The sequence below is a fragment of the Carassius gibelio genome, chromosome B17, assembly GCF_023724105.1.
Source record: "Carassius gibelio isolate Cgi1373 ecotype wild population from Czech Republic chromosome B17, carGib1.2-hapl.c, whole genome shotgun sequence".
Lineage (NCBI taxonomy): Eukaryota > Metazoa > Chordata > Actinopteri > Cypriniformes > Cyprinidae > Carassius > Carassius gibelio.
The window spans coordinates 25,413,685-25,437,029 of NC_068412.1; the positions used below are offsets into that span (position 1 = coordinate 25,413,685).

General features: G+C 35.7%; 1 protein-coding gene across 5 annotated transcripts in view; it reads left to right on the forward strand.

Annotated features, from left to right (window-relative positions):
* LOC127975870 (antimicrobial peptide NK-lysin) overlaps positions 1-20,190 on the forward strand; it is a 33,428-nt gene extending 13,238 nt beyond the window's left edge. Inside the window, exons 1-5 of one of the 5 annotated variants that reach the window (XM_052579889.1) lie at positions 6,964-7,105; positions 19,285-19,349; positions 19,588-19,686; positions 19,767-19,924; positions 20,048-20,190. In XM_052579889.1, the coding sequence (XP_052435849.1) occupies positions 7,063-7,105; positions 19,285-19,349; positions 19,588-19,686; positions 19,767-19,924; positions 20,048-20,108 (426 nt within the window). In that variant the 5' untranslated portion in view covers positions 6,964-7,062 and the 3' untranslated portion in view covers positions 20,109-20,190. Of the gene's footprint in view, positions 1-6,963; positions 7,106-7,214; positions 7,280-7,512; positions 7,612-7,693; positions 7,856-7,975; positions 8,105-19,011; positions 19,156-19,284; positions 19,350-19,587; positions 19,687-19,766; positions 19,925-20,047 lie in introns of those variants that run through there. The other 4 variants (XM_052579893.1, XM_052579888.1, XM_052579890.1 and 1 more) reach the window with 4 other exon arrangements.
* The last annotated feature ends 3,155 nt before the right edge of the window (positions 20,191-23,345 follow it).

Here is a 23,345-nt window from a genome sequence, read left to right on the forward strand (position 1 = left end):
TGGTTAAACCAGGCAGAGAGTCAGTACCGTAATGGCAGTCCGATTTTTCCACAAACATAAGGGGAATCCAAAAGGCAAACATCATTCCAATCGTGCAGTAAATCCAATGGGGCAATCCAAGAAGCAAGTACCTGAAAACAGGTAGAATCATACACAAACAGGCAGTCAGAATAATTAATGGGAAAACGCTTGGTAAGACAGGTAAACTGGCAATACTTCACAATGTGTGAACATGCTGACTCGTGTTAAATAGTGTCAAACAGAAAATAACTGTAGAAGCAGATGGAGCGGTGAACAGTCAGTATTCAGGTGAGGGCTCCCTCTGCTGGCGTTACGTTACAGTCTGGTATTACAATATCTTGTAGATTTGCCAGATGGATGCTAGGAAACCTGCGTTTTCTGAGTCTCACGAGCGCGCCAGCTCTTTTTCCCCGTTTTCGCATCCTCCTGAAGCGTGTGATCAGCGCATATGGTACTTTTTTTCTCTCTCTCTTTTCATATTTGTAAACATACTTGTCAATAAAGCTCATTCAGATTCTGATAATAATGATTAAGGGGGTGAGGGCGGCACACTTATAATGGTTTCACAAAAATTGATTAAAATCTTATTCTTCATTCAACCCAGGAAATATGTTAGCTCTCTACTAAAATATCCAATAAGCTTCCCTTTGTAAATGTCTTTGTAGTCTATCACCAGGGGCGGATCTAGAAAAATATTGATGGGGTGGCGAGAAGGGGGCAGGAATTTCTGAGGGGTGACAACATATGGCAGCCGTATATATACTGAATTTAGTCACAGTTATCACAGTTTGATGGTAAATATATGTGCACACTACAAAAGGACACAGGCTATCATTCACAAACTTAATCTCATGCAATCAATGTCTTGCATTTGAAACAGTTATAACAAACATATAAGGAATAAGTGACCATACCCCATAAGCACCACCACACTAATGCATACAGTATGCATCAACATGTAATTAAGAGCATTATAAAAGGTTCAGTGTTATCAATATGTCAATTTATTATAAGTAACACAAGACTTTTACAGATGGGGAGACTGATTTTCTACTGTTCAGTGTTAATCACATCTAACTCAATTAGTCAAGAGCTACATTTAGCCTTAGATGCTATATGAATATGGTCTCCGAAGAATAGGTTTTATTAGCTGACAATAATAATAAATAAATAAACATTATAGGTACAAATACAAATGTACTTTTAGAAATTGTTTTTGGAAAATATGGTGTTATTGTTTTGGCAAGCTTAAATTAAAACTTCTATGAAAACTTGTGTGATATCCTTTTTTAAGTATATTTTACTGTGCAATTTCTTACATAATTTCTTTGAGTTAGACCAAACTTTTACTTTGGTGAGATGTAGACAGAGTTTCTGTGTTTTTTATTATTATTATTATTAGTTAATAGGCCTTCTTGAAGTATAGCATACTCTGCTGTGCAATATTACTATAATTCTGTTTGAATTTCTTCAAGTTATACAGAAATTTCATTTTGACAGGTTGTCATAAAGACATTGCCGTTTTTGTCAGTCTGTGTATACGATACGAATGAATGACGATAGTTTTATCAAATGAAACGGTGAAATCCTCTCATAGCGCACTGACGTGCACATGTGTAGAATACATCATGCATCAATATAGTGAAGAGCTGAAAACACCACACGTGCTTCAGTGTGTGTGTGTGTGTGTGTGTGTGTGTGTGTGTGTGTGTGTGTGTGTGTGTGTGTAGTAGAGCACACATTCCCAGAGACGTGTATAACAACACTTTCAGGGCCGCTGTTGGCCAAATGGGTGCCCATAAGCAGGATTGTATTGTTGTTGCCCCCCTTCCTCAAATTTGATGATGGGAAAAAAAACTACTATAGAGGTGAAAAAATAACTTTAATCAAATAAAATACTAAATGAATAAATTTTATTATTTACAAATCACAATTGTAGCTCTCGACATTTACCTGTGGCTTTAACTTTATTATGACTCAAATTTATTTTATAGTCTCAAGCATTCAGAAATTATGCAAAAGGAAACTAAGCAGTTTTACTATGATAAAACCATGGTTTATTTTTGTAAGGTTTGTGATATGCACGTTTTTTGTTGAAGAAATTATAAAGACTGTGTCATCTATAGCAAAAAGGTGGCCAAAAATGAAAGATTAAGTGAATATTTGAATGAAATGTTTGATCAGTAGCCTAAACAAGGATTTGATCGTCCTGTAAATGTAACAGCAGCAATCACATGGCATTTGTAATAACATGTACATAAATTGTTTATTTTGTATTTGCCTATATTATGTATTTTAACAGTGTTATTATTAACCAATCATTATTTCCCCATTATTTTTTTTATATAATGCATTTTAAGCCATTTTAAAGGCTATTGATGGCTTAAGTCTGTTTTTATAACAACAACAACAACAAAAATATTACATAATACTTTGTAAATTATTAGAGTTTGGGGATCGCAAATCATTTGAATCAGTTCGGGAGCTCGGAGCGGTTTCGGGAAACATTTGAGTCAGTTCGGGAGTTCAAAGCGGAATTGCGAATCATTTGTGTCAGTTTGGGGATTGCGAATCATTTGAATCAGTTCGGGAGTTCGTAGCGGGATCGTGAATCATTTGAGTCAGTTATGGGGATCGCGAATCATTTGAGTCAGTTTGGGAGTTCGGAGCAGGATCGCGAATCATTTGAGTCAGTTCGGGAGTTCAAAGCGGGTTCGCGAATCATTTGAGTCAGTTTGGGGATCGCAAACCATTTGAATCAGTTCGGGAGTTCGGAGCGGGTTCGCGAATCATTTGAGTCAGTTCGGGAGTTCGTAGTGGTTTCGCGAATCATTTGAGTCAGTTTGGGGATCGCGAATCATTTGAATCAGTTCGGGAGATCGTAGCGGAATCGCGAATCATTTGAGTCAGTTATGGGGATCGCGAATCATTTGAGTCAGTTTGGAAGTTCGGAGCGGGATCGCGAATCATTTGAGTCAGATTGGGAGTTCGGAGCGGGGTCGCGAATCATTTGAATCAGTTCGAGAGTTCAAAGCGGCTTCGCGGATCATTTGAGTCAGTTCGGGAGTTCAAAGCGGGTTCGCGAATCATTTGAGTCAGTTTGGGGATCACAAATCATTTGAATCAATAGATCCATCAATAGATTTCTAATAGATCCAGTCACTGTTTCCAAACCAATAGTTTTTTAAGTAGAGGTATTAGAATCATGAAAAGACACATAATGCACTGACATAGGATAAACTTTGTTTCTTGTACGAACTGCATTTTTTGGATCTCATAATCTATCTTGCAACCTATGTTTAGTTTGACCCACACAGAAACAGTTACAAGGACACTGAGGTCTATCGATTACATACATACTCTTACAACGTATAAATTATTTAATTGAATACATTTTCTTTGTGCAGACATCTACATATGATTTAGTTTGAATTACATTGTCACAATGATTGCAACATCCACACTTAAACATCCCTTGTAACTTTATCATTGATCGAGGAAGGCTCACATAAACTATGATTGATCTCCCAGTTTTGATTAATTATACATTTGATATCAGGGGCGGATCTACCGGGGTGGCATAAGGTGGCAGATGCCACCCTAAAAGAAAGCCTTTATCAGTTCACAGATGAGTAATGAAATGTCCTTAAAAGTCAAACAGTTCTATCCAGTCAACTGTGATATAGATCATGTGATACATATAAGACATTTGATACTGTTCCAGAAAATAATGATTCCTTATCATCACATCTAAACTGGTTTCATTTCCCCATCATGATCTTCTTCTCTCATGTCTGGAAACAGTTTGTGGTTGATGTCCAGCACTGATGTGGTGCAGCTTTTTCTCAGACAGAGGATCTCTCAGTCCTAACATCCCATTTTCAGACAGATCCCAGACCTGGTAAAAGTAAAACAAAAAACACAAACAATTCACATGAAGTTGTTTAATGGACAGTCAGCTTAGCTTATGTTCTGCGTGATTTTAGCAGTTTGAGAAACTATGACCCTTGAAGTACTGTACACATACTATTTTTCAAGCTGTTTTAAGACCTTTTGAGAAGCTTTATCTTTGAAGAAAATTTACCACATCCTCTTCTTTCACTCCTTTCAAGAGCATCACTTGGTCAAAACCATTAATTTGGCTGATTAGATCATCTGTAAAAAGTAAAATTGTTAAAATACTGCAATAAAAATTCATTATGCAAAAATTAAGAAAAGGTTACAGAGGCAAAGGACTTGCACATGAGACTCCATTAGCATGTGTAATTCTCAGAGACTGGAGTTTTTGCCTCTAGAATATATCTTTTGTTGCAGCAAATGTGTCTTTTTTTCTCTAGAACCTTTCTCCAAAGTTAATGGCTTCTCTCACAAATGTGTTTTAGTCTGTGCAGTGTAAGGCCTGGCTTCAAACCAATCAACTATCAATTCACAATTTATAACACGCAATATTTAAAAAACAACTAAACCAATTTCATGACACTTGTCTGCTTTTATTTAAGAATAACAAGTGGTGTGGTTTTTAAAAACTAAAAAATGTTCCAGTCAAGCTTTAGTAACATGCTATAATCGTAGCTGTATCTAAAAAAAAAAAACATATTAGAAAGAATAATCAAGGATCACATGAACAGTCCTGTAAGAGATAAAGTGCTGTAACAACACAGCATTGCTTCAATACACACCAGTGGACCTTTCTGTCTTTGTTTGGGCTCAGGACAAGATGGCCATCTTCATTCCTCATCCTGAGCAAATAATTTCCTTGGTCTTCCTTCTCTTCTGTAGAGTAGAGATAATCTCTACTTACTCTGTGGGCAATTAATATTGCTCCTTAAACATACAATTAAATTAATTTAAAATAAGATTCAGACCAGAACATTTGATGTTTAAATGTTGATTAAAGAAAAATTCTAAACAAATGTATCTGGGAAGGGTTGATCATAGCAAGATTCGCTGAGACTCTGTATCAATTCTTTTCATTTTAAGGAAGGTTTGAGAGGGTTGGCTCTTAAAAGAGCTGTTGAGCTCGATATTGTACACCTGAAAAAGAAGGACATCATTATCTGAAAGAAATCCTATAAGACAGAAAGGAAAGAAATATTATTACATTACATTAAATGCAACTTATACATTACTGGGGGGGGGGGGGGTTAGACTATAAAAGCAGCCTCTGTAAAGATGCTGTATAATTAAATGTTAAATGCATCCATTATTAAAAGCAAGTCATTAATAGCAAGCTAACAGCACTGTTATCAGTAGTGTAATTGATCTGGTTATGGCAAATTAATCAAAGAATTGATATATCACGTGACACATCGAACTAGCATTTCCAGTCGTGGAAACATAAATGACGAGGTGCAGAGAGATATCATATACAGTTGGAACATGAACTGATGGGGCTTATTTGAAGTAATTTATTAAGAAGCCAATGGACAATATGACATTTCTAACTGATTTCTTTCCAAGAAGAGCGCATGTTTCCAAACCAATAATTTTTTTAAGTGGAGGGATTAGAATCATGAACAGACACATAATGCACTGACATAGGATAATCTCTGTTTCTTGAACGAACTGCATTTCTTGGATCCCATAATCTACAAACCCAATTCCAAAAAAGATGGGACACTGTACAAATTGTGAGTAAAAAAGGAATGGAACAATTTACAAATCTCATAAACCTATATTTTATTCACCATAGAATATAGATAACATATCAAATGTTGAAGGTGCTACACAATCCAAAAAAGGTTGGGACAGGTAGCAATAAAAAGCCAGAAAAGTTAAATGTACATATAATGAACAGCTGGAGGACCAATTTGCAACTTATTAGGTCAATTGGAAACATGATTGGGGATAAAAAGAGCCTCTCAGAGTGGCAGTGTCTCTCAGAAGTCAAGATGGGCAGAGGATCACCAATTCCCCCAATGCTGCGGCGAGAAATAGTGGAGCAATATCAGAAAGTTTCTCAGAGAAAAATTTCAAAGATTTTGAAGTTATCATCATCTACAGTGCATAATATCATCCAAAGATTCAGAAAATCTGGAACAATCTCTGTGCATAAGGGTCAAAGCCGGAAAACCATACTGGATGCCGTGATCTTCGGGCCCTTAGACGGCACTGCATCACATACAGGAATGCTACTCTAATGGAAATCACAACATGGGCTCAGGAATACTTACAGAAAACATTATCGGTGAACACAATCCACCGTGCCATTCGCCGTTGCCGGCTAAAACTCTATAGGTAAAAAAAGAAGCCATATCTAAACATGATCCAGAAGCACAGGCGTTTTCTCTGGACCAAGGCTCATTTAAAAAATTCCTTGCACCTTACATTTAGTGTGACTAACATGGAAAAAGTTACAAGTACATCAAGGTCTATAGATTACATAGCTGTACGTACTCTTACAATGTATAAATAATCTGATTGAATAAATTTTCTTTGCGCGGACATCTACCTATGATTTAGTTCAAATTATATTGTCACAATGATCACAACATCCACACTTAAACATCCCTTATATTCATCTATCCAACATAAACTTCTCACAACTTTATCATTGATCAAGGGAGGTTTTCTCTAGCTCACTTTTGGAGGTTGAAAAATCTCACATAAACTACGATTGATCTCCCAGTTTCGATTAATTATATGTTTGATTTCATGTGACACTGTACTATAATCCATAACGAAATATTGTTGTGTCTTCTTGCTTTTCTTTTTAAGAAGGTCCTTCTGTTGTAGTTGTCACTTTATTCAAAGCCTGATCCACACTTAGATGTTCTTAAGATTATGTTTAAAAGTACTAAAGAATAATTATTAGTATATATAAGTACAATATTAGCACATGAAAATAGAGCACTATAAGTACATTATGGAAGTGCAAATTTTTCTCCTGGTCAAGACATCTGTGGTTTGTGGTTGGAAAGAAACGTTCACTTGCAGTTGATGCAGACCTCTATAAAAGAGCTCCACATGTCTCTGAGGATCACATCTGAACCTTGATTCTGAAAGCTTCATCTTCACACTGGTTAGAGATCGTCTGCTAAGATGCTCCGCAACATCTTTCTTGTCAGCTTGCTCATATATGCAGGTAAAATAATCACCAGTTCAGTTCTAATATGACTTCTATTTTGTGTTAAATATTTGTTTTATGCTTGAAACATTTGTTTTAAAATGAATTATTGTCCATTTATTTGTAGTTTGTGCAGCTCATTGGGATATCAGTGAGGTGGACTCTGCTGAGGACCAAGATGAAGAGATCTCTGTAAGCATCTCCTGATTACAACAGTTTATTAAATAAGTGTATACTTTAAAATAATGACGATGCACATATCTGTTCAACTAGACTAGGGAGGAAACTTTTCACTCATTTGCATGTGATTAACAGGTGATCGTTGACTGGCTAAGCAGCATAGGTTATTACATTGTCTCTATGAATGCAGAGAGATTTGAAGATGCATATGATTTATGTTTGGTTCATATCGCAATGTTTTTCAGGCTGACGGCATGCCAACACAGCAGTCATCTAGTGAGTGCATAATATGCAAATTGATCGTAAAGGCGGTGAAAACATTACTCTCCCATAAACCAACGGTGGTGGGTGTCATGTTTAATATTAAATAATTGACCTGACCATACATCTCATAACAACTTTGACAAAATTTATAATTTCCCTCAGGATGAAATCAAAACCAAGCTGAAAAAGGGCTGTAATCTGTTAAATCAGAGGAAAGATCCATGCAAGCACTTCATTGAGAAGTATATGAACAAGCTGGTCGATGAGCTGATGACAGATGACGCCCCAAACAAAGTCTGTTCTAAAATTCTTATCTGCTAAAAGGTACAGAAAAACCCATGCTAAAAATGTACAATCATGTCTTTTTTTTCCCACAGCAATATGGTGATAATGGTTAAATGAGGATATATTTTTTTAAAAAATTACCCTTTTTATTTGTTGCAGGTCAGAACCATAAAGGAGATCATTTTTCTACATGATCAAGCTCATGACAATTTCTGAATGAGAATACATTTGGAGATCCCTGCATCACAGTGAAAAAAAAAAAAAAAATTAATAAAGCAATCAATTATCTGTGTTGTCTTTTTATTATTGTCTAATTATTAAGCTAAATCAAACATGTTTAAATATAAAGTAAATAAAATCTAAACAGAATAAATGTTCAAATATGCAGACAATATTTTGAACATCAGCTCAAAAGCAAAATAAATAAATAAAATAATCATCATTTTAATACTATAACATTGCTTGCACAAAAAAAAAAATTCTGTCACTTATATCAGTCATACACTACTGTTACACTACTGTTAAAACTAATTTAATGTATAAAATAATCCCGGTAATTAACAATATATAGTTTGTCAAGTATAAAATAAACAAATATGAGCCTACCTAGTAAAATGATGCATTTACCAATAATTTTCAATACACAATATTCACCATACTCATTTTATTGAAGTAAAGACTATAATGTTGATAAATACAAGACAAATAAAATTCAACTATCAATCCACAACTTATAACACACGCAACATTTACAAAACAACTAAACCAATTTCATGACACCTGTCTGATTTATTTAAAAAAGGTGGTGTTAAAAATGTTCCAGTCACACTTTCTAACATGCTATAATTATAATTGGAAAATAACATATTAGAATAATCAAGGCTGACATCAAGTCAAGTCTGCTTTATTGTCAATTCTTCCACATGTACAGAACAGTAGATACATACATAGAATCGAAATTGAGTTACACTCAGAACCCCGATGCATACAGATAACATTAACAGTAGAGCCTTAAAATCTAGATCAAATATAAAATGTAGATACAACTATACAATAAGAGAATGTAAAAAAAGACATATAATAAAATTACAAATAAAGTTAAATAAAGCAGCGCAAGGCACATGGCAGATAGAGTGCAAATCAGTGAAGTGAACGAACAGTTCAGATAAACAATTTTTACTGCAAAAAAAGAAGCTTATTCAGTCTGATTAAATTGACAAAGGGCTCAAGAGCAGTTATTTTGTTTAACTGACTGATGAAGTAGTAGAATGACGTCAGTTCCATTGTGAATGAGGGTGAGCAGACCAATGCTGCACAAAGTGACTGGTGCATGTCATCTTATATTATTGGGGGGGGGGGGGGGGGGCTGGGTTGGAAGGACCTGGGGATGTTGGTTCTGGGGGGCAGGTTTCATAGTTCAGTGGGGCAGAATAGGGACGGGGGGCAAGTTCGGGAGTGAGTTCAGCTTCCTGACAGCCTGATGGATGAAGCTGTCCTTCAGTCTGCTGGTGTCCTGGCCTGGAGACTCCGCAGTCTCCTCCCTGATGGCAGCAGACTGAAGAGGCTGTGTGATGGGTGGTTGGGATCACCTGCAATGCAGGAGGCTTTGCGAGTGAGACGGGTTCCATAAATGTCCTGGAGGGAAGGGAGAGAGACACCAATGATCTTCTCAGCTGCCCTCACTATGCGCTGCAGAGTCTTTCGGCAGTATGCGTTGCAGGCGCCATACCACAAAGTGATGCAGCTCGACAGGATGCTCTCGATGGTGCCTCTGTAGAAGGTGTACATGATGGGGGGCTCTAGCTCTTCTCAGTTTGTGGAGGAAGTAAAGACGCTGCTGTGATTTCTTGGCCAGTGCTGCATGACATGAACAGTCCTGTGAGAGATCATCATAAAGTGCTGTAAAACACAACACAGCATTGCTTCAATACACACATACCAGTACACACATAACATTTCCACTCGTGGTAAACATATATGACGAGGTGCAGAGAGATATCATGTATAGTTGTAACATGAACTGATGGGGCTTATTTTTTAAGTAATATTTTAAGAAGCCAATGGACAATATAACATTTTTGACCGTGTGTTGGTCATCTGACTGCTTTCCAGTGTTTGACAGTGTTAAATTGAATTACTGGCTTATTAAGACTTTGATGTGCAACTGTGTTTAGGGTTTTTAATAATGGGACCCACACCTGCGTTTTTGGTCACTTGAGATCATGTGTACATGACAGTGTGTGCACAAGACTGTCCCCGATCTTAATAATGCCAAAGCGTAGCCTTAACGCACACTAAACCAACACTATCTCCAATACTGTTCCGGAGCGCTATTTAATGCTTAGTGTATGCCATCATGCATCATGTTTTGGAAACGTTCTACATCTACAGTGAAAAATTAATGTCCTGGAACTTCATCAGTGAGTCTCACTTGTGGAGTTTCTGCCCTCTGGCGCCCTCTGGCGACGAGTATGAATGAAAAATATATGAATTGAGTATTGCTCACAAAAACCTAATTCGAGTCAAAATAGCTAAAATAATTAAGAACTTTGAGGTAAACATTTGCAATTCCTTACATTCTTCTCCCGGGTTAAGAAGTGTGTGTTTTTAATTGGAGCTATATTTATTATTATAATTATTCTTAAATCCTCAGTTTTGCATATTATAGGGAAATAGTAATATTGCTTATTTTGTTTAATGTTTTTATTTAGAAATAATAACCATAATCATTATTAGTTTTATTTTTTATTTTATTATTATTTTAGCCAAACTGTGCAGCCCTACAAGTACAACAAACCTGGTGTTTTTTATTTATTTATTTATTTAAATGAATATCTGTTGGCCATTTTTTCAAATAAAGAAAATGTTTGTCTGAAAACCACAAGGTTTGGATTTTGGGTGCCCTGTACGGGACATTAATGTAGAAACATTCAGTGTCTTCACGGTGCCCTGTACAGAATATTAATGTAAAAACATTCAGTGTTTGCTATATGAAAAAAAAAAAAAAAAAAAAAAAAAATAATAATAATAATAATAATAATAAAAAGGTTAACATACAGCTCTGGTATGATACATATATATTATATATATATGGATATGATATATATATATTACTGGAGGGAAAATAGGAAAATAACAGATATTTAAATTTGTGTTTTATCTCCATCCTGCCACAAGAGGCCACTCGATGACCAACAAACACATTAGGCTACTCTATTTAAGAAATTACAGTTACAAAACTGACAAAAATACGTTTTCTATGTGCTTGTTTACAAATAATTGTTTCATTTCTTTTTGGTTTTCTCAAAAAAGTATATCCATCTTCTTGTTTCATCTCCTTTTTTCCTGTCTTATCTCTCTCCTATATGTTGCTGGCTCATTAATATTCAACATACGATTACCATACTGGGCAGAAATGCCAATTTAAAAAGTACTACTATCTATTAATTTCAGGATATCTCTGTTTTAAAAAGTTACTAGTAACTAAAAATAAGTACTAGTTCTATTTTTCTTAACAAGAAGAGTAAATACTAAGTCAAGTAAATACTATAGTCACTACTGGAATAAGTACTACTATCTAATGATTAAGTATTAGTATCTAATAAGTAAGTACCTGTACAAAAGACTCTAGTATAAAGAATAAACACTAGTACCTAAAGAATAAGCACTAGTACCATGAAAAAGATACTAGTAGGGCTTATAGATTAAATGTTACAATGGTTTTCCATAGATGCCAATAGTTTCCCACTGAAAGAAATGTAGGTCCTAGTTTGTCAATATTGTGACGCTGAGGGGCACCTTTGCCGTCTTCATGCTAGAGGTGCTTGACCAGTTTTTGATGCCTTGGGAGTGAGAATGGGTTGTTTACGACTGCAGGGGTCAAATAACTATGCTTAACTAGCCCAACCTTGAAACTTGGCCAGTACGATCCTGAATATTAAACAAACCTATAAATTGCTATCTGGGCACTGAACTGGAAATGGTTAAATGTTGAAAAGTTTTTTTGCCCAGATACCAGAAAAGGCTGAGTAAAGTACCAAATACAAAACAATGCAACCACACCCAAGTACTAGAAGAAAAACCAAGCAAAGTATGACTGACATCCGAAAATGATGTTTATTTTTAACAATTTCACACCTATACTGTCATGTGTTTTTGTCTCATCTTTGCTTGTCTTTATCAGCATTTTAATGCATTTTATAGATGTTAGGAAACTAAGGTTGCTTAAATTGGGAACTAAACATCTTTTCCAACTTAGAAACAATATTCAGTCACAAAGAACAGTTTATTACTCAGAATCTGTGCCAATTTCATTGACCATAACTATTTCAGCATTACTTGGCCCTTGAGTGTAGTTTGGGCTCCTCCTCAATGCATTCTATAAATGTTGTCCAGTATGTTATTATTTATAAGTAACATGCAATTATATAGGATGTGTTGAATTTTACATATGCATTCTTGCATTCTTTCTTATCATGTTAAAAAGGTTAAGTAAAAATATGAATATGCAGTATAGTGCATCATTTTACCAACATGCTCCTATTTATTCTACACAGCTGACAGTTTTACCAGTTGTTGTTTGTTCAAGTTGTGCATTAATAAGACACTGCTTTCTTGCACTTTTATTTCACGTGTCTCCGCTCTCTCATGCCACCACAACACAGCTTTCAGCATGTTTGCTTTTTCATGTTGTTCGACAGAGATGAGGTGTGATTTAAAGGGGTCATATAATGCTACATACATTTACAAGTTGTTTGAACTGAAATTTGTGTTGGCAGTGTGTGTACACAAACACCCTATAATGATAAAAATCCACCAAATGGTTTTTCTGTAATCTCTTTAAATGTTTTTCCCTTTTGACGTCACAGGGTCGGAGGCCCCTCCCATGATTGTTTGATTGACAGCAGCGTTTCAGCACAGACTGGACTTGTGTCTTACCTCAGACCCTATTGAGCTAGATTTGTGTCTTTATTACATGCGAGAAAATAAATGATCTGACAGAAAAAAAAGTTATCACACTGAACAGACATTTTGTTGGTTCTAGAACCAATTAGTTAACTTAACACCATAGATTTAGAACACTAATTGTTATTAGTAGCTGCCGTGCCCTCTCCTGTGTCTCAGCTGTATTTAACTGGAAAGGGATTTTAGTTTAGATGTACAAACATATTTAAAATAAATATCTTGTATAACTATATAACTATTATAACTATAAATACCAATGTACTTAACTAAAAATCATTTTCAATGGCTTACCTGTGGTTGGTTTTCCATGCTGGGATTTAAAAGAAAAAAATAATTACACACTGAGTATAATGTATTTAAATGAATCATTGAAAATGCCTTTCCTAATAATGTGCTAATTAGCAAGTTTCACTATGAATGTGGCTAAAGTAAACAGTCTCTCAGAGAGCAGGTCAGAAGAGGGGGCAGGGTCAGCAGAGCTCATTAGCATTAAAGGAGAATCCAAAAACTAGCCTGTTTTGAAAAGAGCTGTTTTTGACAGGGTAAAAAAGATGTTTTTTACACTAACATTGAGAAATTTTAAACAAACTATTTTACAGACTTTTCATTAAGACCCTAAAGAATCATATCAACTTGTGGAAAATGGGCATTATATGACCCCTTTAAAGTTTTTTTTTCCACTAAACACTAAAACAATCAGAAAAAAGTTATTACATGCAATTTTTTTAATCATAACATGTAAATTTCTATAGTCACCAGTAGCGACCTCAGCAAAAACTTAGCTTGCAAAATAATATTTTTAACTGCAAAGGCGACCATTTTAGTCACAGTCTGGAGCACTGAAAATGCTATCTTAATGCTAAAAATGCTATTTGAAATGCTATTTGCTATTATGAAAATGCTATTTTTTTTATTTAAAGTGGAAAATGTCCTGATAAAATGTTGAGAATTAAGTCATTAAATTATGAGAAAAAATGTTGTTAAATTTAGAGGGGAAAAAAGTTGATACAAAATGAAGAAACTAACCCTTTGAGTTTTTCCAAATCTGTATGGTGTTTGGTTACCCATCTTTAAAGGTGCAATGTGTAGTATTTACAAAGATCTATTGACAGAAATGCAATATAATATGCAAAACTATGTTTTCAGAGGTGTATAAAGACCTTAATTAATGAACCATTATGTTTTTACTAGCTTAGATTGTGCAATTTCTATCTACATACACTGCAGGCCCCTTTTCATGGTGGCCACCACATTTCTACAGTAGCCCTAAACAGACAAACTGCTCTTCAGAGCACATTTTGTAACTTTGTTGTTTATCATTGGGTCAATGTTTTTATTTGCAAGAACAAGTACATTAACATTAGCAATTAGTGGTGTTCAAAGGCTTCGGAGTGTGTAGAGAAATCCAGGAAGCATTCAATGAAGCGCATATTGCAGCTTGTATTGCTTTAGAGCAATGTCGTCATTGATGATGTCTGAAAGCCTCTTTGTCCAGACTGGTTCAGGAAGAAGTTCAAATCTTGTAAATTTGTGGACTGCGAAGTGGACTTCACAGGGTATTCTGCCATTTTAAGTGAAATTCCATTCTGAGAGGGGGGGGGGCTGTTTAGTTCGAAAGGGCATTGCGAATGGAATAGGGAATAACGGAATAACATCTATACATCACTTCACATGATTTGGAAAGGGAAAATCACCAAACTGTCACTACACACCGGTTCACCAGTCAGAATTAACGATGCCACAGAGCCACGAATACATTAAACTTCGAGCATGCAAAATTAGTTTGGACGCTGCAACGGTCGTGACATAATGTCATGCTCTGCAGCATCTTTTAAAAAAATTCAATTCAACACATAAACAATAATAATACACCTAAAATTTAATGATCTGCCTTTTGGTCAGTAATTCAGTAAAAATGTCATGTGAATTTGCAGGCCAGAACATTGTGTGAACGCAGACACCTGCTGGGATTGACCCCGGGTCGGGGACCTAGTAACATTGCCTGGTTCAGTCCCGGAACGTGCACTGTGTGAAAAAAAAGTTTGAACTAATGCCGTAAAGGGTTATCGCGCGACTCTTTTACCAGGTGTTTGAAGGCTGAATAACGTTCATTGATAAAATATCTGCAAACTGTAATGAAGCAGAGATCAGTTAGTTCCTCACTTTCCGCGCTGGCGCTTACATCGTTCACCAGCTTAAGTGAAAGTTAACGTGCCTAACGTATTCGACTCGTACATTACACGTCATGCCCTGGTGTCACGTGTCATCACGGGACCTTTACGGGTTGTGTGTGAACGCACATATCCCAGGTAATCACTGGCAGTGTGAAAGTGCAAAATCTAGCGACCCGGGAACAATTGCCGGAACACTTTACCCGTGTATTTGCCGGAATCGCAGTGTGAAAGGGGCTTAAGAAGGAATATAATTGTGAAGATACTACCTTTTCTTGTATCTTGGACAGAAAAGGGAGATTCGAGGTCGGTCTATAATTAACTAGTTCTTTGGGGTCAAGTTGTGGTTTTTTGATGAGAGGCTTAATAACAGCCAGTTTGAAGGTTTTGGGGACATATCCTCATGACAATGACTAATTAAAATAGTCAGAAGAGGATCTATGACTTCTGGAAGCACCTCTTTTAGGAGCTTAGATGTAATAGGGTGTAATATACATGTTGTTGGTTTAGATGATTTAACAAGTTTATACAATTCATCCTTTGTTTATAGAGTATGAAGGGAAAACTGTTCCTCAGGGGATCTATAGTGCACTGTCTGATGCGATATTGTAGCTGACGTCTGCATGGTTACAATTTTATCTGTAATAGTATCGATCTTCTATTTTGATCAAATAAATGCAGCCTTAGTGAACAGAACAGATTTCTTTCAATCAAAGCCATTTTAAAATCTTACCAACCCCAAACTTTTGAACACTGATTGATGTTTTATGTTGCAGAAATGTTTTTATTACATTCAAAACTGTGTGCCTGTAGCTCAAGTGGTAGAGCATTGCGTTAACAAGCACAAGGTTTGGGGTTCGAATCCCAGGGAACACATGTTAGGAGAAAGTTGTTAACTTGAATGCAATGTAAGTCGCCATGGATAAAAGCGTCTGCTAAATGCATAAATTAATTAACAATGCTGAAAAGCTTATGCACATTTAAACACTTCTTCAAGTCGAATAAATTAACCTTCATATTAATGCACATAAACATTAAACAAACTAAACACAATACCTTGTTCCCGTTCCAGCTAGGTGCTTAAATTATCCCCTCCTTTCCTTTAGAACTTGACGATTTCAGAACGTTTTAGAGCGACATGAGCATAGACAGTAAAAGAAATGGACACAGCGACCCCATTGGATTCAAGGGAGAAAAATGAAGTCAATTAGAAGCACGCACTTCCTGGGGGTCGGGCGTACTGCGCAGACTCAAACTGAGCTTGATGACATAGATGTCACGTGAGCAACATGTAAGTCTTCTAATCGCTGTGTCAAGAGAAATCTGAATGACCCACCAAATCTTGCAGAGAAAGCGAGCATGAACAGGAGCAAATTTTGGTAAGTATTATGATTAATTATCTCCCTTGACTTAATGCCTCCACGTCCCCCCGAAAGCCTCATAAACAGTAAAAGATTGCCTGCAAGCTTCTCCTCCTGTCCATACGGTAATTTCTCTACTGTGCGACAGAGAGTCCCTGGTTATGATGCAATCGTTAGCCAATTTTTTTACAAAAACTGCTTCTACGGGACCATAACATAAGATACAAGGTAATGGAGCCTTCTATACATTTTTGTGTTTCTTTAGAAATAATTAATGGACAAACGGAGTATTTAAAAGCCTCAGATGTAAAGTTATTCGCTGTCAAAGTGACGCCAAAATAAATGGGAGTCAATGGAATGCTAACAGCAGGTGCTTCAAAAAAATATGAAACCCTGCCCCCCCTGGACATGAGACAGGCTGCATCCAAAAACTTAGGCAGGTGACTTGCTGCCTTGCTGTCTAATCAGGCAATGACTTCGCAGGCAGCGTTTTTGCCCGAAGGCACTTCATGAAACGGATTTCGGACCGGCTTCTGAGGCGGAGTAATGGTTTAATAATCTACAGCAAAATATAGAGAGCTTTGGTAATAACCAGATTTCATTACCGCAATATTAATTTCTCGCTAGAAATTACATAAAAAGTGGAAAACGTTGTTCAGAAACATACATTTATACACAAACTGACCACCGGCGGCAACTTTCAGATGCCATTTTTATTTTTTGGCTTAACCGTCGCAGAATGGAACGCACAGGATTGTGGGGTATCAAAGGCAGCAAAGGATACATCTATGCTGCTTTCAAAAAACGGCCAGATGAAGGCATCTCAGAAGACAGGAAATGAAGCTGACATTGATTTCGGATGTGCCTTGATACCTTCCTACCTTGGAATGCGACGTTCGAAGGGAGAATTTCCAGTTTTCGGATACACCCACTATTTCCTCCTTTCTTCCGTCTAAACCCACCTTTCTAGACACGAAATTAACGTTCCACTATAGAGGCGGAAATAAATGACTCATTACATTAACAGAGGAGACTAATAAAATAAATTTCAAAAGTAATTATTACTTATTTACTCTTTCCTTAGAGTTAGTTACAATGGTTCATCAGCACATCGCTTGTTTATGCAGATGTGAGCGTGTTATTTTGTTGTCTGTTCTGTTATTAATCAGTAATGATGCAAGTGTAAAAACTAGTATGACACAAGTTATGCTCTTCTATTTCCTGATCTAGAAATGGGTGAATGTGTTCGGTGATGAGAACCTGAATGTGTTTGCTTTTAAAAATAAAGGTGTTGAAGGATGTTCTGAAGCATTCATACCTCAAGAGACATCGAGCCTAGTAGCCATTATGAGAGACTTCCTTGGAGGTCATATCAAAAGTTAGAACTGGACTGTTGTAGAAAGTCATTTGGCAACACTCATATTTTACCCCTAGCCTAAATAAAGAAATAAAATAATACATTTTGCTGAATGAAAGTGAACCCTTTTAGTTTATTTATTTATTTTTTGATAGTGACAGTTTCTTAGTGTGGTTTAGTGTGAGCACTAAAGAGACAGACCAAGAACTATGGCTCTACAAATCATGAAAAGGCACCAAGAATCGCTGCGAGTGACATAACATCTGCTGGAGAGAACGCCTTCAGTGTTCAGAATCAAACTTACCAGGAAAAACCGCAGGTGAACTTTGGAAAAGACGATCTTCAGAGACGTCTTCTCCCATGCCAGCATTTCTGTGCTGGTTTTACCTTAGTTCCTGGCTGGAGTTGGGAGAATCTCAGGATGGGATGGGATGTTTCTAGGTTCAGTAACCTATCACATTTCGGATCTGTTAGAAGATATAAGGCAACACACTCCCCATGATGACATTCTTTACCTTTCCTATATGCACCACCATTCAAAAATGAAAATGTGTTCAGCATCCGCCGGACACCCAGAACCACTTCCAATCCAAAAAAGTTCATCATGATTTGTGGTTGTAAAAATTTTTGTCATTAAAATGCTTTAATTATGTGCAATAATTGTAGTACATGTGGTATTTAGAGTTGTAATTTCTCCCGTTCTTCAGAAATAACAAGAATGATGTATCAAACCCTCAGGTCGAGTGGGGTCATTTTCCTTTGCTTTCCTGAAAAAGTAGCTTGCTGGTTATTAAAAGAGCAATTTGACACAAGTGATCTTGGGAATTTTATCATAGTTTTTGTTCTTGTTTGTTTCAGTTGAAGATAATCACTAATGTTAAGATTCTCTCTATTGTACAGTGGAGTTCAAATGTTTGGGGTTGTTAAGAATTCTTTTGTTTTTTCTTCTTTTTTTGTGAAAGAATTCTCTTATGCTCTCCAAGTCTGATTATTTATGATTCTTTGATGAATATAAAGTTCAAAAGCTGAATTAAAAAAGCAACAACAACTTTTGAACAGCTGTGTATTTGCACTTTTTTAGTGATATGTCCATAAATAAGATTTGTATGTACAAAATAATAATGCATTGTTTTGAAGTTATATTTTACATGTACAATTTATTAATGACCTGTGCAGATAAAATCCTAATGGGTAACACTATAACTTTAGGCTTCACAAGCATCAACCGCAAGAGAGCGTTTTTAATTAGAATATTACTCACAGGTCCCCAGGATCATTTTGTTAAACATGATCAAGACATTTGTGGTTTGTGGTTGGAAAGAAACGCTCACTTGCAGTTGATGCAGACCTCTATAAAAGAGCTCCACATGTCTCTGAGGAGCACATCTGAACCTTGATTCTGAAAGCTTCATCTTCACACTGGTTAGAGATCGTCTGCTAAGATGCTCCGCAACATCTTTCTTGTCAGCTTGCTCATATATGCAGGTAAAATAATCACCAGTTCAGTTCTAATATGACTTCTATTTTGTGTTAGGGATAATTTTTAGTCTTATGATTGTAATATATTCGTGTTAAATCGTTTGATTTAATGAATTACTGTCCATCTATTTGTAGTCTGTGCTGCTCATTTGGAGATCCGTGAGGTGGACTCTGCTGAGGACCAAGATGAAGAGATCTCTGTAAGCATCTCCTGATTACAACAGTTTATTAATTAAGTGTATAGTTTTAAAATAATGACCGATGCACATATCTGTTTAATAAGACTGCGGAACAACTTTTCACTCATTTGCATGTGATTAACAGGTGATTGATGACTAATTAAGCAGCACAGTTTATTGCATTGTCTTTTTATGTGCAGAGAGATTTGGAGATTGAATTCTGCTGTATTTTTATATTTCATATTGTAATGTTTTTCAGGCTGACGGCATGCAGAAACAGCAGGCATTTATAATATGCGGAATATGCAAAGGCATCATGAAGGCAGTGAAAAAGAAACTCCCCGCTAATGCAACAGCGGTGGGTGTCCTGATTAATTTTAAATTACTGAACTGACCATGCATCTCACAGTCTTTGACTAAATCCATCATTTCCCTCAGGAGGAAATTAAAACAAAGCTGGAAAACCTCTGTGATAACTTAATATGGGGGAGTGGCCGGTGCAAGGAACTTGTTAAGACGTATCTGCATTCTATAATTGATGAGCTGATGACGAAAGACGGGCCAAATACCATCTGTAAAAAAATTAATGTCTGCATGTAAGTACAAAGAAATACCCATGCCAAAAGTTTACAATCATGTCTTTTTTCCCACAGTTAATATGGTGATATGATTAAATGAAGAGATTTTACTTCGTTTAAACTTTTTTTGTCTTGTTCCAGGTCAAAATCACCCATAAAGGAGTTCAATTTTGTACTTGATCAGGCTCATGACAATTTCTGAACGAAAAACTAAATGATTGCATTGAAAGTATAACAGTATATGCATAACATTGAATACAAAATTAAAGCATGATTTAAATGATTATTTGTGTTTTCTTTTATTTTTGTTTAATAATTATTAAGCTTAATCAAGTGTTTAGAACATAAAATAATAAAAAAAAAAAAAACTGAATAAAATGGTATTCAAATATAAAGAGACAATAATAATCATTTTACCAGATCCATTTCACATCAAGCTTATGTTTCCACCAATGACTACAGATGACTTTTGGATAACTCACTCCTTTTAAATTAATCAAATTAAACAGAAAAGTATGTTTACATCTTAAGTCAACTATGTTGCTTGCAGAATATATATTAGCTGTGAAAGGGATTTGTACAGTACATAGTTGAAGTTAAATTAAAGACACTTGTGGCTAATCAAAAGAGTTCTGTCATATCTAGGACAGATCATATTTAAAGTGGCATGCTTGATTTTGAATTTCATGCTTTTATGCGCCCCTATAAAATCAGGAACTTGTTAAACTATACTATTATGCTACCATCTACTATAACATCTACTACACTGCATCAAAAGGTTCTTCAAGCGATGCCATAGAAGAACAATTTTTGGTTCCACTTACCATTCAGTCAAAAGTTCTTTAAAGAACCATCTCTGTCTTACATTTTTGTAATCTGAAGAAGCTTCTTTCACCACAAATAACCTTTTGTCAAACAGAAAATTCTTCAGCTGTTAAAGTTTTTTTGTGGAACCATTTAGACAAAAAGGTTCCTCTGTGGCACCATGAAGCACCTTTATTTTTAAGAGTGTAATGCGATATTTAAGATTTAAATGTTGCTTTTTGAGTCATGTATATTAGTTATCTACTGGTTATTTTATTCAGCAAGAATCCATTAAATTAATCAAAAGTGAAAGTAAAGACATTTGTAATTTCACAAAAGATTTCTATTTTATAAAATGTTTGTTTTAGATTGTCTGTTCATCAAATAATCATGAAAGAAAATGTATAATGGTGTCATGAGGTCATCATCCACAACACAGACTCTCACACTACACAGTACACCCTGGACTACATTTCCCATGCTCCATCGCACCAATCACATTCACCTGTTAACTATCACCAACAGCTGCCACCTTTTACACACGCAGCACAATCATCAGACATGCTTTATAAGCATTGGACTTCCTCTTACATGCTGCTGAGTATTGTTCTGCACATATCCCTCTCCTATCGATATTCGCGATTCCAAGCAATTCTGTGTTTGTTTTCATAAACTTATTTCATTTATAGTTTTCTTAGTCTCGTTTCAGTTAGACTTATCTTCGTTTTTCTATATCGTTTTTATAGTTTAGTCTTTTTCTTGCCTTGCCCCGTTACTTGTGTTTTGACACTTTTCCCTGGATACTGGATTCCCCTCTTGCTTAGCCCTTTGGATATTGTTCATTCATTGAAGACCCACGCTTGTCCTAGGACTATTCTTGTGTAACGCTCACTATATACCTGTTCGCCTATGTTTGAACCATGCCTGTTAGGACCAAGTCTCTGTGTAATAAAAGCTCGCACATAGATCCGCATGACTCTCACGACTCGTCAGCCTTGTTACACATGGTTTCCACAAAAAGTTTTCAACATTGATAATAATTATAAATGTTTCTAGGCAAGCAAATCAGCATATTGGAATGATTTCTGAAGGATCATGTGACACTGAAGACTGGAGTAATGATGCTGAAAATACAGCTGTGCATCACAGGAATAAATTACATTTTAAAATATAAATAGAAAAAAGTTGTCTTTGTACTAATATTCCACAATGATACTGTTTATATTGTATTATTAGTCAAATAAATGCAGCCTTGGTAAGCATAAGAAACTTCTTTCAAAAAAAGAAATCTTACCCATGCACCCAACTTTTGAACAATGGCTAATTTTCAAAGGATGTCAATGGAGGAAGATGCTCTGTCCAGCCAAAGTCTGTAGTTTACAACTACAACCAACAGTGGCCAGCCAAACAACCATGCTAACCAGCACAAATTTGAAACTTAGCCCTATAAAATGTTAAAAGGCTCTAATACCATAAGGCTGAGTTAGTTCTTCCAGATAAAAATATGCAACCATGCCCGACCACTACAGAGTTTCAGAAGAAAAACTAAACACACTTAAGTATGACCGATTACCTACATGTCACCATCTAATGAGGCCATCTAACAGGAATGCGGCTATTTAGACCAACAGTTCCCACATTCACACTCAAAACCCACCTTTATACATCCTCACCCAACACATCCCTGATAAAATAATAGGCTACTCATGTGCTAAACAGATGCATTAAATGAAATGATTTTGTCAAAGCAATTGCTATACCATATTATTATGTCAGTGCCATTACAATAATCATTATTAATATACAGAGTTATTTACATTTTCATTTATGTTTTCATTATACGTTATTTGTGATTGGTTAGTTGTGATCTTTAGCTTAAGTGAACATAATATCTCACTTTCATATTACTGTGATATCTTATTTTGATGCATGCTTTATTTCTTCACAAAAGATTTTTGACAAAATAAATACAAAATAAAAAGTATCTTGATTTCATGATGGTGTTAATAATTATTATTAGTGCAATATTTTTATTTTTTAACAGAAATTAGTTTGACAAAATTATTCTAAAGATGATCTTAATGATTCGGGATGGTTTTGATAGTAATTTTTGCTAATTATTTTTGTAATAATCATATTTTTATGATTTTAATTCTTTGTGGGTGTGTGTGTGTGTGGTGTTTTGCCCTGTCTAAGGGTAGAGCTTATCATGAAAAAAAAAAAGTGAATTTTTGTTTGGGAGTCCACTTTCAGGAGCTGACAGTGCCAAAATAATAAACAAAATGTTCTAAATATTAAACTCTCTAAATTACCTATCCAAAAAAAAAAAAGAAACAAACAAAACAAAAATCTCTGACCTACTACCTAAACTACCTAATCCAAAAAACAGAGATCCATGCATTAACAAAACAAAAGATGGCATCTGGTTCCTTACTTTCCCAAAACTATTTACAATATTCACAATAAATAATAACAAAGAAAAATTAAGTTCAGAGGAATATTCAAAATCAAAATCGTACAACAGGCAGGGGTCGAGTAAGTCAGAGGACGGTTAAAAATATAACAAATATCCAAACAATCTCCATCTAATTATACAAAAGGGGTAAATCAGCACAAGCACAGCACAAACAGCATG